The sequence below is a fragment of the Podarcis erhardii genome, assembly GCF_964252035.2.
Source record: "Podarcis erhardii genome assembly, chromosome: 7".
NCBI classification, from domain to species: domain Eukaryota; kingdom Metazoa; phylum Chordata; class Lepidosauria; order Squamata; family Lacertidae; genus Podarcis; species Podarcis erhardii.
The window spans coordinates 83,552,849-83,567,897 of NC_138511.1; the positions used below are offsets into that span (position 1 = coordinate 83,552,849).

The 15,049-nt window shown below is 50.2% G+C and overlaps 1 protein-coding gene across 1 annotated transcript; it reads left to right on the plus strand.

The window, feature by feature from the left end:
* The first annotated feature begins 64 nt into the window (after positions 1-64).
* On the plus strand, positions 65-14,720 carry TOMM40 (translocase of outer mitochondrial membrane 40). The gene is made up of 10 exons (XM_081869805.1): positions 65-116; positions 2,417-2,630; positions 5,963-6,030; positions 7,007-7,099; positions 8,404-8,505; positions 9,160-9,265; positions 9,402-9,524; positions 12,477-12,553; positions 12,675-12,777; positions 13,314-14,720. The coding sequence occupies exons 2-10, from the start codon at positions 2,426-2,428 to the stop codon at positions 13,451-13,453; spliced, it is 1,017 nt and encodes a 338-aa protein (XP_081725931.1). The 5' UTR covers positions 65-116; positions 2,417-2,425; the 3' UTR covers positions 13,454-14,720.
* Positions 14,721-15,049: the final 329 nt, after the last annotated feature.

The following is a 15,049-nucleotide window of genomic DNA, read 5'->3' on the forward strand; positions in this document are numbered from 1 at the left end:
GGGCGCTGGCCAATGGCGGCGTCGGGGGGGCGGGGCTTGTGGGCAGGCGGGTTCGGGTGTCCCCCGGCTCCGGCTCTCTCTGCTGCTGCTGGTGTTCTTCCTGCCGCCGCCACCGCGTGAGTTGGGAGCGGGGCAGGAGAGTCCGGGGCAGGAGGGCGGCGGGGCGGGAGCGGATGGGAGGCCGCGCGGGGCGGAGAAGCAGGGCAGGGCAGGGAGGGCAGCTAGGCAGGCAGGGAGGGAGGGAGGCCGGCACGCGAGGGGGGGAAGGAGGGGAACCAAAATGGACTCTGCAGTGAGGGGAGTGGGAGGGAGGAGCTCTGGGAGAGGGTGGGCCCAAGGGTGGGGGAGGGGAGGGCCCAGGGGTGCTGGTGGGGGTGGGGTGGGCCCAGGGGGGTGGGAATCCCTCGCACCCCACTGCCTGCTGCGAGAGGATCTCCCTCGGCCCAAGCCACCGGTTCCCGCTTTCAAGGGAATGGCCGCAGCTCGTCGGCAGAGCATGTGGCTTCCGCTCAGGAGGTCCCGGGTTCAAGCTGCAGCATCCCCTCCCCCGCTCCCCCCAGGTATAAAACTCCTGCCTCAAACTCCGGACAGCCCCTGGTGGTGCATCAGCCTGTAGCCCCATAGCCTAAAGTGGGGAATCATGGAGAAGCTTGTTTCTAGACATGTTCTGAGTGTGATGTTGGTGTGTCTTTTAGAGTGGTCTACAGCTACTCGCAGGGCTTGCCGATCAGAAGGTCGGCGGTTCGAATCCCTGCCACGGAGTGAGCTCCCGTTGCTCGGTCGCTGCTCCTGCCAACCTAGCAGTTCGAAAGCACGTCAAAGTGCAAGTAGATAAATAGGTACCGCTCCAGCGGGAAGGTAAACGGCGTTTCCATGTGCTGCTCTGGTTCGCCAGAAGCGGCTTAGTCATGCTGGCCACATGACCTGGAAGCTGCCAGTAAAGCGAGATGAGCGCCGCAACCCCAGAGTCGGCCACGACTGGACCTAATGGTCAGGGGTCCCTTTACAGCTAGACACACATCAGATCTGCCAGATCTTCCTGGAGATGCTGGGGAGAATTCTGAATTGGCCAAAGCCTCATTGCAGGGCCACCTGGAAGTGCCCCCTGAGCACCAATGGTGATCTGGCGAGCGCTTACTACGTAATAGAGTATCTGCTTTGGATGGCGAAGGGCACAGATTCAGTCTCCCGGAAACTCTAGGTAGGACCGGGAGAGATTCCTGCACTCCCTGGCTGAAAACTTGGAGAGCTGTTGCCAGCTTTGTGGTGCATCAGCCTGGAATATGATAGAAGGGAGGGCTCTGAATTTACAAATGTTTCATTGCGTGGTTGCCTGGAAGTGCTCACCACTCACCACAGGTGACCCGGTGAGCGATTACTCAGTGGCTAGAGTATCTGCTCTGAATGTGGAAGGGGACAGGTTCAGTCTCCTGGCAACTGCAGGGGGGAAACACACACACTTCTGAAACCCTGGAGAGCCACTGTCAGCCAGTATGAACTGGACTGAACTGGGTGGATCCCCGTGGTCAGACGTGGTATAAGGCAGCTTCCTACGACTGCAGCCTAACTGCAAGTCCTGGGAATGTTAGCTCAGACACTTGCATAGGATGGCAGTCTTGAATATCGCAAGCTTCCCCTTCTTTTGCTCTTACTGTACTGTATAAGCATCTCAGGCCAGATGGTTCTTGGCATGTATACCCTGATACTTCAGAAGTGCTCCCATTTTAGGAGAAGGGGGCTCAGTGGTAGGGCAGACGTCCCAGTTTCAGTCCTCTTCATTTCCTGGTAGGGCTGTCAATGCCCCCTGCCTGAAACCCTGGAGAGCTTTTGTGAGTCAGTGTATACAGTATTGAGCTAAATAGTCTCAGGCTTTTAGGCCACTGTTATAAGAGATTTATACTGTTCTGCTGATCTATCTCCATTCACTCCTAGACCACCCTTCCCCCAACTGTAGGTTCCTAGATGTTGAACTGCAGCCCCATAGCCTGGAGTGGGGAAGCATGGAGAAGCTTGTTTCTAGACTTGTTCTGAGTGTGATGTTGGTGTGTCTTTTAGAGTGGTCTAAACACATCAGATCTGCCAGGGTTTTAAGCAGGCGTTTTCCCCCACCGCTTTCTGGAGATGGCTGGGGACTCTTTGATGCAGAGCATGTAGCTTACCACTGAGCTACAACCCTGTCCTATATTAAGCCAGGGTCCTATATGAAACCAGTGGTGAGTCCTGCCACTGGTCAGCAACCAGTGGAAGCAGATTGACCCAGGCCATCGGTCTGTGTCTTTGAACCTGATACTAGGAATTGGTGGCCATATTCCAACCTTTGCTCATTGCAAAGCATAGGCTGTCACATTGAAGAATGGCCATTTCTGAAGGCCCTGAACAAAATCTTCCGCTTGAGCAGTTCTTTCCTTCTCCCTAGCTCCTCGCCATGGGTAATGTCCTGGCTGCCAGCTCCCCAGCTCCCCCTGCTGCCGTGCCAGGGCCGGGTTCTGGCCTCGTATCGGTTCCACCAGGATTCTCCATGCCCCCTGTCAGCGGGCTGGTTCCCCCAGCAGCAGATCGTGCCACAGAAGACAAGTGTGACCAGCTTCCCAACCCAGGCACCTTCGAGGAGTGTCACCGCAAATGCAAAGGTAAAATGCTCCACCAGCACATGGCAAAGGAAGGCAGCATCTACCTCACGGGACTCTTGTACTCCTAAAACAAAAGAAGCTCATGTTTCTCCGTGTTGTCAGATTTCCAGCTTATTGAGTTCATATTTTGCCATGCAAATTGCCTGTTTAGAGCATGTCTCTGGTGTGTCTGGTCTGTGCACAGACTCTGCGATCCTCTCTTGGATTTTATTTATTTCATGCATATTGCATGTTCCATCATGTAAATTGAAAGCTGCATCTTTGGGGTTTCCTAGGTGGTCATGGTGTTTCATCCAGGCGCTGAGCAGACATGCACCTCCGGATTGGATCCTGGGAGCATGGAAGTAAGGCATGTTCTGAGAGTGCTCCCATGAAATTAGTGAGAATCCCAGTTTTTTTCTGAAAGCAAAAGCTGCATTGCTACGTTTTCACGATAACCTAGCAGCGATGTGTGCTAAAGACTTGGTTAGCCAGAAGGTGGGCAGAGACCCTGATGTGTTATCTCTTCTCAGTGGCTAAGAGGGAGCTGCCAAGGCAGATGCCAGTTCAAATCTCCCCATGGCCATTAACATGGGTAGGCAAACTAAGGCCCGGGTGCTGGAACCGGCCCAAACGCCTTCTAAATCCGGCCCGTGGGCGGTCCGGGAATCAGCATGTTTTTACATGAGTAGAATGTGTCCTTTTATTTAAAATGCATCTCTGGGTTATTTGTGGGGCATAGGAATTCATTAACCCCCACCTCAAATATAGTCCGGCCCCCCCACAAGGTCTGAGGGACAGTGGACCGGCCCCCTGCTGAAAAAGTTTGCTGACTCCTGGCCATGAACTTACCACGTGACCTTAGCCATGCCTGCCTTATTTCGACGTGCAATATGGGGATATCAGCCCTGGCATTATTTGTAAACTACCAAGAAGAACTGAAAATTCCTTGCTGGTTTTTAGTTTTACATCTGTGCAGTGGAGTGTTTAGTGTGTGGGACTGAGACCTGGGAGACCAGGGTTCAAATCCCCACTCAGCTGTGAGGCTTGCTGGGTGATCTTGGGCTAGTTACAGTGCCATCCTAATCTACCGTGTATTGTCTTTGTGAGGATATAATTGCGTGGGGAGAGAAACCCTCTATGCTTGAGCAGCTTAAAGTGACATACGTATAAGTGTGAAGGTAATGTATAATGCCCTTCTCTTTCACTTTTTAACAATCCTTGATTTTGTGTTAAATGCTCAATTCTTTTTATTAGACTTCCTGCTTGCTTTTCTTTCATGATGGAGCATTGTAGAGGCTTTCTGTGTCTTTCCCATCTGATCTCCCATCCAGCCACTGACCTGGCCTAGGCTTGGCTGCAGCAAGGCTGCTATATGCTATGGTGTCACACCAGACACTGGAGCGTGGTTCTGTACAGGCAGTGACCGTTTCATGCAAGGGTTCCGTTCCCAGCCCCCGTGCGCATCAATGGAGCATGCATAAGCATGTCCTGCCCCTGTTCTGCCCTCTTCCAGGTCAAAAAGACCAGCGCGTCATCAGTTGCACATCAGTTGGACACGCCTAAATGGCCGCCACCTGTAATTTGTCATGTCCTCGGGCTGTGCAGAGTATTTATAGAAATAGCTATTATATAATTATTCCAAAACCCTTGCAGACACATTTTGAGAGGGCATCACTGTTCCAGGGGCCCCTGCACCTTTGGTTCCTCTTCCCTAGCCCAGGATGTATATTGCTTGCGATATGGCCAAGGATAGTTTGGCCATAAAATTCCATTCCTTAGGCAAAAGGTTTCAGAGGGGCTGTCACTTTTCCGAATCCGCTTCCCATCTTCATATGCGCTTTTAAAAAAAATGATTGTAGTCCAGAGTTAGGGAGACTGTTTCCTTTTGATTTCTTGTTTCTTATGTGAAAAGGGCTAACAGTAGGCACAATGTATCAGGACTAGTTTCATTCATTTATGTAGTGTGAACGTTGATGGTCCCCTTTGCTTCCTTCCATGCCAAGTGCCAACTCTTCATTTAAACAGTCTAAGGCCTGGTCTCACCCATGCTGTGGGACAAGGTGGTTAGATCAACACGGACTGGGCTAGAGGGTCGGTGGGAATCACTTTGTGTGTGTGTACCCCTGCATGGAAAACTTGCAAGCGAGAAACGAGCACATTCCGGGAGTGAGGCTATCTTGGAACCTTTATCCCTGCCATGATAATTTAGTTCAGGGACAGCCAATGTAGTATCCTCCAACTCCCATCAGGCCTAGCCAGTATAGCCAGTTGTCAGGGATGATGGGAGTTGCAGTCCAATAACACCTGGAGGTCATCACATTGGCGACCACAATTCCATTATTCAATTTGCAGGAGATTTCCCCCCCACCTTAATGCAAGGAAAGCATTCAAAAATAGCAGTTTCCGCAGAGACACACATGCTGAAGTGGAGCATCCTATTCTACCAATTCATTCAGCTGCCTGTGTACACTAGATCAGACTTCAGCTGGTGCAGATCAGACCTTCTGTTTTCCAAAAGCTGTTTGCTCTCTTAGGTTTCTTGCCAGAGCCTGAAGGTTGGATCTCATGGCTCTGCCTGCTTACCCTTTTTTTGTTTTTACCTGCTTGTTCGTGCTGACACCCAATATGGAAAACACTTCCACACTCTCTCTCGATTGCCTGTAGCATGTCCTGCCTTTCATTCAAGCAGCTCAGGATTGCAGGTGCTGGGTTCTCTCTCATTAGCCTTGCAATGGGAGGTAGGCTAGGCCCAGAGTGCAGCCAAGTGGGAATTTGAACACATTCCCTGTAATCAGACACTGGGCATCTCTGGGAGAGGCCCTAATAGCTCTTGTTTTGAGCAAGGGAAGCTTGAAAGTGTCGGAAATCAAGCCCATATCAGGAGAAACTGGCAACTCTCCCAGGCACCCGGCTTGATCTCCTGTTGACCTCCCTGGCTGCATTCCCCAGCAAGATCCAGGCTAGGTCGCAATAGGCGATCCTTCTCAGTGTGAGAAGAACACACCCCTCTTTCCTGCCCCCTGGCAGGGGAAAGAGATAGACAGAAACGTATTTACATGCCTTTATTTCTGTCTTTGCAGCATTACAAAAAACATGACTGCTCTCTTCAGACTCCAGCACTCTAGAGACAAACACTTCCTGGACAGGAACAAACGGAAGAGCTCATATTACACTCTGAGCTAATTCTGGTGCTTCGCACTGTCCCTCTGTTTCCCATGGGCAGTCCCAACATTCCCATCATGTTTACTTTTCAAGCTAGCACTTTGCAGCTGCATTGCATCCATATCGTAACAGAAAGGACAGAACGTGACCACATGATGATCTGACACCCTCTTTTCTCACTGTTTCAGAATTATTCCCCATCCAGATGGAGGGCGTGAAATTGACTGTGAACAAAGGTCTCAGTAACCACTTCCAGGTAAGGGTGACTCCTTTGAATTTGCAGGCAATCTCACCCTAGAGATTTTGGGTTGCATCTAACTAAGTCTTGATTTCAATGGGATTACTCAGCGAATGAGTTGGATAAAAACTATTGTAACAGTAAACCAGGGACGCGGGTGGCGCTGTGGGTTAAAGCACAGAGCCTAGGACTTGCCGATCAGAAGGTTGGCGGTTCGAATCCCCGTGACGGGGTGAGCTCCCGTTGCTCGGTCCCTGCTCCCGCCAACCTAGCAGTTCGAAAGCATGACAAAGTGCAAGTAGATAAATAGGTACCGCTCCAGCGGGAAGGTAAACAGCGTTTCCGTGCGCTGCTCTGGTTTGCCAGAAGCGGCTTAGTCATGCTGGCCACATGACCCGGAAGCTGTACGCCGGCTCCCTCAGCCAATAAAGCGAGATGAGCGCCACAACCCCAGAGTTGGTCACGACTGGACCTAATGGTCAGGGGTCCCCTTACCTTTACCTTAACAGTAAACCATGCTTTGCAGCACACAAGCCTGTTTTTAGCCCTTAGTAATTTTTGCAAGTAATATTTTGCATTAACCTGTGCAAATGTTGATTTAACTGCCTGTCCAGTCCCATCTGTTCTTGGTATTTGTGGTGCATCAGCCTAAAATATAAGAGAGAGAGAGAGAGAGAGAAACTCTCTGAACTGACAAAGGCTTCAAAGTGTGGTCACCTGGAAGCAGTCGTCGCTCACCTCAGGCGATCTGGCAAGCGGTTGCCAAGGGCTGTGGCTCAGTGATAGAGTATCTGCTTTGGATGCAGAAGGGCACAGGTTCATTTCTTGGCACCCACACGACTAGAGAGAGACCCTAGTCTGAAATACTTGAGAGCTTCTGCCAGTCAGTGTAGTCAATGTTGGGCTAGATGGACTTACTTGGTATACGTTGGCTTGTTGTGTTCCTACATCTTAGTTTCACGTTGCTGTTTCGCACATTTGTTGCCTTCTTCAGGTCAATCACACGGTGGCTCTCAGTACGGTTGGCGACTCCAATTACCACTTTGGGGTGACGTATGTCGGGACAAAGCAGCTGAGCCCCACAGAGGTAAGTTTGCACGCATTGTGGTGGGGAGAAACAATAGGTGCTGTTTCTGCGGATCTTGGGCATCTGAATAATTGGGTCATTCTCTCGCCTCTGTCAGTCAGGATCACTTTCTCCCATTTTATTTATCTAAAATACCATTTAATCACCCGCAGCAAAAGGTTCTGGGATGGCGTGCAAAAGCACGAACAACTTTTACACGACATAGAAACACGAATCTTGAGATCCTTCTGGCCATAACTTTTGTCATGGCCACTGATCACATTAAGATTATTTATTACTTTGTTTTTTAATCCATGCCTGATTTGTAGTTTGCTCTAATGAGTTATGTGCCCTGCCTTGAAATCTTTGGTTAGAGGAGAATTATTATTATTATTATTATTATTATTATTATTATTATTATTAATTATTTGTACCCCGCCCATCTGGCTGGGTTTCCCCAGCCACTCTGGGCGGCTTCCATAGAAATCGAAATACACTAAAATATCATACATTTAAAACTTCCCTGAACAGGGCTGCCTTAAGATGTCTTCTGAATGTCAGGTAGTTGTTATCTCTTTGACATCTGATGGGAGGGCGTTCCACAGGGCGGGCGCCACTACCAAGAAGGCCCTCTGCTTGGTTCCCTGTAGCTTTGCTTCTCGCAATGAGGGAACCGCCAGAAGGCCCTCGGCGCTGGACCTCAGCGTCCAGGCAGAATGATGGGGGTGGAGATGCTCCTTCAGGTATACTGGGCCTTTGAGGCCGTTTAGGGCTTTAAAGGTCAGCACCAGCATGGGCTATAAATATTTTAATAAATAAAATAAAGTTGAAACAAAATGAAATCAAACAAAATGTATAACTTGGGTACTCGTTGACTGATAATTTGAGGGTTCTTGATCATATAGAACTGTTGGAGGGATCTTGTCCAACCCCCTGCAATTTGTGTCTGTTATTCTTATTCTTACTACTTTACTTTGTTCTCGGAGTTGTATTTCATGTAATTATGATAGCCTCCCTGTAGACCGTACCTTGGAACAGAATTCAAACAGCTTAGTTTCCTAACGTTTTGGCTCCCGAACGCCACAAACCCGGAAGTAAGTTTTCTGGTTTGCGGACTATTTTTGGAAGCCAAACGTCCAACGGAGTTTCCTGCAGCCAATCAGAAGCCGTGCTTTGGCTTTTGAACATTTTGGAAGTCAAATGGATTTCCATTTGACTTCCAAGGTACGACTGTATTGTGGAAAGACGGAGCATAAATGCTCTGCCTAAACAAGTTACTTATTGGTTACCCTTTGAATGTGCCTTTGTTCCTATCTCTGCCTCAGGCCTTCCCCGTTCTGGTGGGGGACATGGACAACAGCGGCAGCCTCAATGCACAGATCATTCACCAGCTCACAAACAAAGTTCGCTCCAAGGTGGCCTTCCAGGTACTGAGTTGTTGGCTGAGCTCCTCCTCTTCTCCCTTCCCACAGGTCCTCCTGCTGCTGCCATCATCTTGCAGATCCAGGCCTTGCAGTATGCCCTGGGCCCTTTGGGTCACGGGGTATGTTGCTGGCCTGTGATTGAGGCTTGTAAATATCCCTCTTTTCCTGATCACCTACGGCGAGCAGAATTGCCTTCAGGTGACCAGGGAGGTACCCTGCACTGCAAAACTAGATTCCCATTTAATTTACGACTACCAACTGACTAATGGACTAATAATCCCTGTCCATTGCTTAGGATTGGTTGAGGAGACTTTCTTACTTTATTTTTATATTTTAATTGCAGCGTTTCCCCCTCTTAGTCTGCTCTCTCCACGGTCCCTCTTTGATTTGGGGATTTGCAAGGGTGGGGAAAGGGATTGGCCCTGGGATTCCCTGTTGTATGACTTGATAGCGATTCAGCCTCTTTGCATCTCCTCGGAGAAGGTGTATCTGCATGCAAGGCCAGGCTGTGTACTTGAGATCTCTTAATGCCTTGACAGTGGCTACTGGCAGCTGACTTCTTGTCCCATGTGTCTCCCAGCACGTGGTGGTTCAGTGTGGCCCTTGCGTGTCAAATTCCTTGTGCCAAATAAAATTCTCTCTCCTCCGGCAACCCAGACGCAGCAATCAAAATTCGTGAACTGGCAGGTGGATGGGGAATACCGGGGCACAGACTTCACTGCAGCCGTCACGCTAGGGAACCCCGATATCTTAGTGGGTTCAGGTGAGAAAGCTCCCATTCTCCTCTCCTCATTAGACTGGCCTTTGGCGTGGGTCCCTCTGTCTTGAGGGTGTGATCTACATGGCTGTATTTCTACCTGTCAGGTCCTGACCAATCCCCTCTCCTCTCGGCCCCACAGGGATCCTGGTAGCGCATTACCTTCAGAGCATCACACCTTGCCTGGCGCTGGGTGGGGAGCTGGTCTACCATCGCCGCCCGGGAGAGGAGGGAACCGTCATGTCGCTTGCTGGGAAGTATACAGGTACCGACACAGCCTGCCAGATCCACCCACAAAACAGTTCCCGCAAAGCATCTCGAAGCAATTTCACAGTAAAAACAGTTTCATACATAAAAGCAGCACAGATGCGGAATGGTATACAGAATTTAGGGCCGATTTGAACTGTGTTCTGCGTATCTCACTGCTTGGCTCTCCTTGGCACCAATGTAGGCATAGGGGATTAGGGTTGTCTCTCAAAAACAGAGGCAGGAAGGATTAGGCTGCAATTTTCAACTCCTTTAAAGAAAAAAGATAACATGCCTGATTCTCAATATGTGGTGGGGTGTGTGTGACCAGTGCTAGCTTGAAGACCTAGGCCTTTGGAGGTTTACTTAAAGAGATAAGCCACGTTTGATTTTTGTAGAGCTTTAAAAAAAAATATTTTACTCATTTATCTAATTTATATACCGCCCTATACCTGGAAAGCTCATAGGACCTCAGCCTTTGACATTCTGGGCACTAGAAAATAAAAATCAAACTATGTCCACCACGCTTTTCCTTGGACTTATTACATGAATGATGCCAAGAAGTCAAATGCAGGAAAATGGTGCTCTCTGTGGCCTTGATGCAGTTGCTTAAATATATATATATATATATATATGCTGCATCATGTATTTGAAATGCCACCTTTCTGCCTTGTTGGGCCCCTAATGCTCAAAGCCTTTAATCTTGCTGTGGGTCAGGGCAGTCGACCTCTGCTTGCCCATTTCCAACAGTGGCAAACCAAACGCTGCCAGGAAGCCCATAAGCAGGGTGCAAAGGCAAGAGGGCTTCTCATTATTTTCTGGTTAGAGTTTGGTGCTGATAATGCCAATGTTTGCAGGTTCAATCCCCGCATGGGACAGCTGCGTATTCCTGCATTGCAGGGGGGTTGGACTAGATCAGTGTTTCCCAGACTTGGGTCACTAGCTGTTTTTTGGACTACAATTCCCATCATCCCTGACGACTGGTCTTGCTAGCTAGGGATGATGGGAGTTGTAGTCCGAAAACAGCCGCCGGAGACCCAAGTTTGGGAAGCAGTGGACTAGAAGATCCATGGGGTCCCTTCTAACTCTACAATTCTATTTTTTTTTTTAATAATTTTTATTAACTGGCCAATCACATCAAATTAAATCACATCATTTAAATTCCGAATTACAAAGCCAAATTTTTAAATTTTGTTGGGGGAACCCATACTTCAAGATCCAAAGGGGAATTCAGATCATCTTCTTATTACTGCGTTAATGTCCAAATCAGTCCCAATCAGTCCAAACAAAGTTCATAATTCTATCCAGTCTTGTCTTGGTGTTGCCACATCATATCTTGTTCGTATAATTTCTCTTTTTCCTTTACGATCTCTTCTGTTAGTCTCCTTAAGCCGATAGCAAGTGTTATATTCCTGTGTGGATTTCCCATTCCTCCACTAAGTCCAGATGGTTTCCATATATCTCCTTCGTAGATAACATCACTTTTTCCATCGTAAATTTTGGCATTTGTCGCTCTTAAGTCCCACCGAGGAGTTGATTCACGATATGTAAACAGCTCTATTTCTCTCTTTCTCCTCCCAGACCCAAGAGCTCCCACAATGCCTCACAAAATGGCGAACGGCATTTTTTCCTGACTGCGTCACTCCAAAACTCTTAGCTTTCCAGCTTCATCTTGAAACATTGCTTTGGATCGAAAGTTTATCTCCACACAGCCTTAAATCCACAGCTTAAGTCCTTAATTTCTGACTCATTAGGGGAGGGGGATTCTTGTTAGGTCACATAAAAAGGTAGAGGCAGGTTTTCCCCCCCCTCCCCCCTCAGTCATTACCGTATCTTGACGTTCTTCTCGTATTTTATTGTTGTCTTGTTATCAGAGATCTCTTCTGTCAGCAGTATTTACTCCCCTTTTTCCTTGATGTATGTGCAATTAATCACGTCCAAATTTGTTCCTTTTAAAGATCATTGCAACCAGCGGCGCGAATCGGGGACGGCCGAAAATCCCACAGGAGGGCTTTGTGCCTAGTGCCCCCACCCCCACAAATTCGGGGGTGGTATAGGGCACAGCAGGCAAGGGCCGTCCCCCCCATAATCCTGGGGGGGGTTAAGGAGGCTAATTACCCCCATCAATTACCCCCATTACCTCCAAATTACCTCGTGTGGGTCGGAGAGATGTTATTGTCAGCCATCTTCCGATGCGCCACCTAGTGGCCCCCTCTAACTCTACAATTCTATGGTGGCTCCCTGCAGCTTGGGGGTGGGGAACCTCTGGCCCTTCAGGTGTTGCTAGACCACAACCCAGATGCCCGTTCTTGACCGTTGGCCATGCTGCTGGGGGCCGGTTGGTGTTGGAGTCCCAGCAGCACCTACAACAGGGGTCAGCAAACTTTTTCAGCAGGGGGCCGGTCCACTGTCCCTCAGACCTTGTGTGGGGCCAGACTATATTTTGAAAAAAAATATATATGATGCAAGAGGACCAGGAGCCCCGGTGGCTGCTAACCTGTGTCTTGTAAGCAGCAGGGGCTGGCGGCGGCGGGATGATGAGCGGCACGCGAAAGGGTTCTGGAGAGGGGTTGCTTAAAATGGTGGCTGCTCGAGCGCTGCTGCTGCTGGCACCAACACAGCCCAGCCTCCTTCCTCCTCTAGGCAGGGCAAAGAGAAGCCAGGAGGAGGGAGGAGGCGCCGGTGCCGCTGTGTGAGGGAGAGGGAAAGAACGCGCGCACTGGCGATCCATGCGGCAATTCCCAGACCGTCCACAGGCCAGATCCAGAAGGCAATTGGGCCTGTTTTGGCCCGCGGGCCTTAGTTTGCCAACCCATGACCTACGAGGTCACAGGCCTGCCACTCCTCACTCCTGCTTTTCCAACTGCTAAGGACCAGTGACAGATCCATGGAGGAACAGGCCTAATATTTTCCAAAGGAGAGGCTGGGTTCCTGGGTTCTCAGCGATTCTTTCTCTCTTTCCCCCCCTCAGCACCTAACTGGATTGGGACTCTGACGCTAGGGCAGGCCGGAGCACACGCCACATATTACCACAAAGCCAGCGATCAGGTTAGTGGCTGCTTGGAGATGGTTTGTGGAGCCAAGAGTAAAGCAAGGAAATAACTGTTGTTGCGAAGTGTTCCTTCTTTGAACCACCTCCTCACTCTCCTCCCTTTCTGTGTCCTTCCAGTTGCAAGTGGGGGTGGAGTTTGAAGCCAGCACCCGCATGCAGGACACAAGCGTGACGTTTGGCTACCAGCTGGACCTCCCCAAAGCCAACCTACTTTTCAGAGGTACGGCATCCGTCTCCATCCCAGTTAAGACCGCATGTTTCTACCCATGGATAATGAGGCGTGGTGGGGAGACCTGCCTCTTGAGAGTTTCCCTTTTTGCTTCAGTTTTGAATATGCTGATTCCTGGCTAGATGGCACCCGCCGTGTGGAACGCCCTCCCATCGGATGTCAAGGAGATAAACAATTATACGACTTTTAGAAGACTTCTGAAGGCAGCCCTGTTTAGGGAGGTTTTTAATATTTGACGTTTTATCATATTCTGTAGGGATCTGCCCAGAGTGGCTTGGGAAAACTAGCCAGATGGGCGGGGTATAAATAATAATAATAATAATAATAATAATAATAATAATAATAATTAATTATGGCACAGCTCTGGGCAGAAAGGACCCCAGGCGGCCTCTGAATGCAAATTAATGTATGAACACGATGCCAGAGAGAGAGGGACACACGATTCCAGGCAGACAAAATACAGTTTAGGCCCGCCTCGTTCCGCCGGCCAGCCTCCACCACTTCTGACCACGGCTTTCTCCCTTTAGGCTCCGTCGACAGCAACTGGATCGTAGGAGCAGCCCTGGAAAAGAAGCTCCTCCCCCTGCCCCTCACGCTGGCGATGGGCGCCTTCCTCAACCACCGCAAGAACAAATTCCAGTGTGGTTTCGGCCTGACCATTGGCTAAGCCCGCCAGCCCTTCCTCCTCCTCCTCCTCCTCCTCCTCCAACCCCCACCGATTCAGTGCAGCTCGCACCCACTTTGCCCCACCACCTGCATCCTCCTTCGGCTAGGGGTCGCCTCCGTGGGGTGGGCGTGGGGGGCCTAGGAGCATGGGCGCGAGGGGATGGAGCAGGACGCGTCAGGGTGCAGCTAGCTGGTTCTCAGGGAACTTGGGGGCAGGGGTCTGCGTGGGGCTTGGGGGGCTACTTCCTGGTTCCCCCTCTGGGCTTCTGCCCCCAAGGTACGGTTTTTTTGCAAGAGCCAAAGGCGCCCGTGACATAAGCAGCTGCAATCGCTGCTCTGCCTGCCTGCTGCCACTAGAGGGGGGTGCTGCTTCGGGGATGGGGGGAAAGGCCTCTTCTTCTTTCTAAGGGGATCTGCGGCTGCCGGCGCGGCAAGAGGGGGGCACAACGGTTTGGGCTTGGCATGGGGGGGGTGCACGATTCCTGCACCCAGGACGGGGTGCTTTGCGATGGTTCTCTCCCCCTTTGCCTTCCCTGCTTTTCCTTTCTATTCCGAGAATACTTCCTGACCCCCCCCCCCCCAAGCCTGGAAGAGCAGAGGCAGGACTTGAAGATTTTTTTATATATAAAAAATGTCAGTGTATCCTAATCTTTAGCCTTCAGGGCTTTTAAAAACCCACCGCCAGGACTCCCTCGAACCTTTCTGCAGTGTGTCTGGGGAATGTTTGGGAACTCATAAGCTGCCCCCCTTTTTTATTATTATTATTAACATTATTCCACCCCCCAAATCGAGTCTCCTAAAAGTCCAGGATTTCATTTTTGTTCTGCTGCCTTCTGCTTTTCATTCAGTCTCCCCTCCCTCCCTCCCTCCCTACACCTCCACCTCTCCACCTGTCGTCAAGGGTTTTGCAAGAAGAATGCCCTCTGATGGCTTCTGCGTCTGCTGGATGTCACGGCGCCGCTCGCCCCTCGCCATCCCAAACCTCGCCTCCTCTGCGCGGAGAAGCTCCACGGGACCATAGCAAGAGAGAGAAAAAGACGCCTGCCCTGCTTGCCTCCCGCTGCTGCCCTCCTGCGGAGGTGGCGGGGGAAATCTCTGCATGCCCTCCTCCCCTCCTGCCGCCAGAGACTGAGTGTAAATCATGTTTATAAGTTAATGGGAATGAGAGGATCTTTTACAGAAGAAGAAGAATCTGCAAGGCAAAAGCTGCCTCCCTCCACTTCAAAGTTGGGAATATCTGGTTCCTATTAAAACAAAAAAACCAACAACAGCCACTCTTCCTGCTTGTCTTCCTTTTCCTCCGATCTCATAGACCACATAACACTGGTCTTGAAAGACCTACATTGGCTCCCAGTACGTTTCCGAGCACAATTCAAAGTGTTGGTGCTGACCTTTAAAGCCCTAAATGGCCTCAGTCCAGTATACCTGAAGGAGCGTCTCCACCCCCATCGTTCTGCCCTGACACTGAGGTCCAGTGCCAAGGGCCTTCTGGCAGTTCCCTCACCGCGAGAAGCCAAGTTACAGGGAACCAAGCAGAGGGCCTTCTCGGTAGTGGCACCCGCCCTGTGGAACGCCCTCCCACCAGATGTCAGAGAAA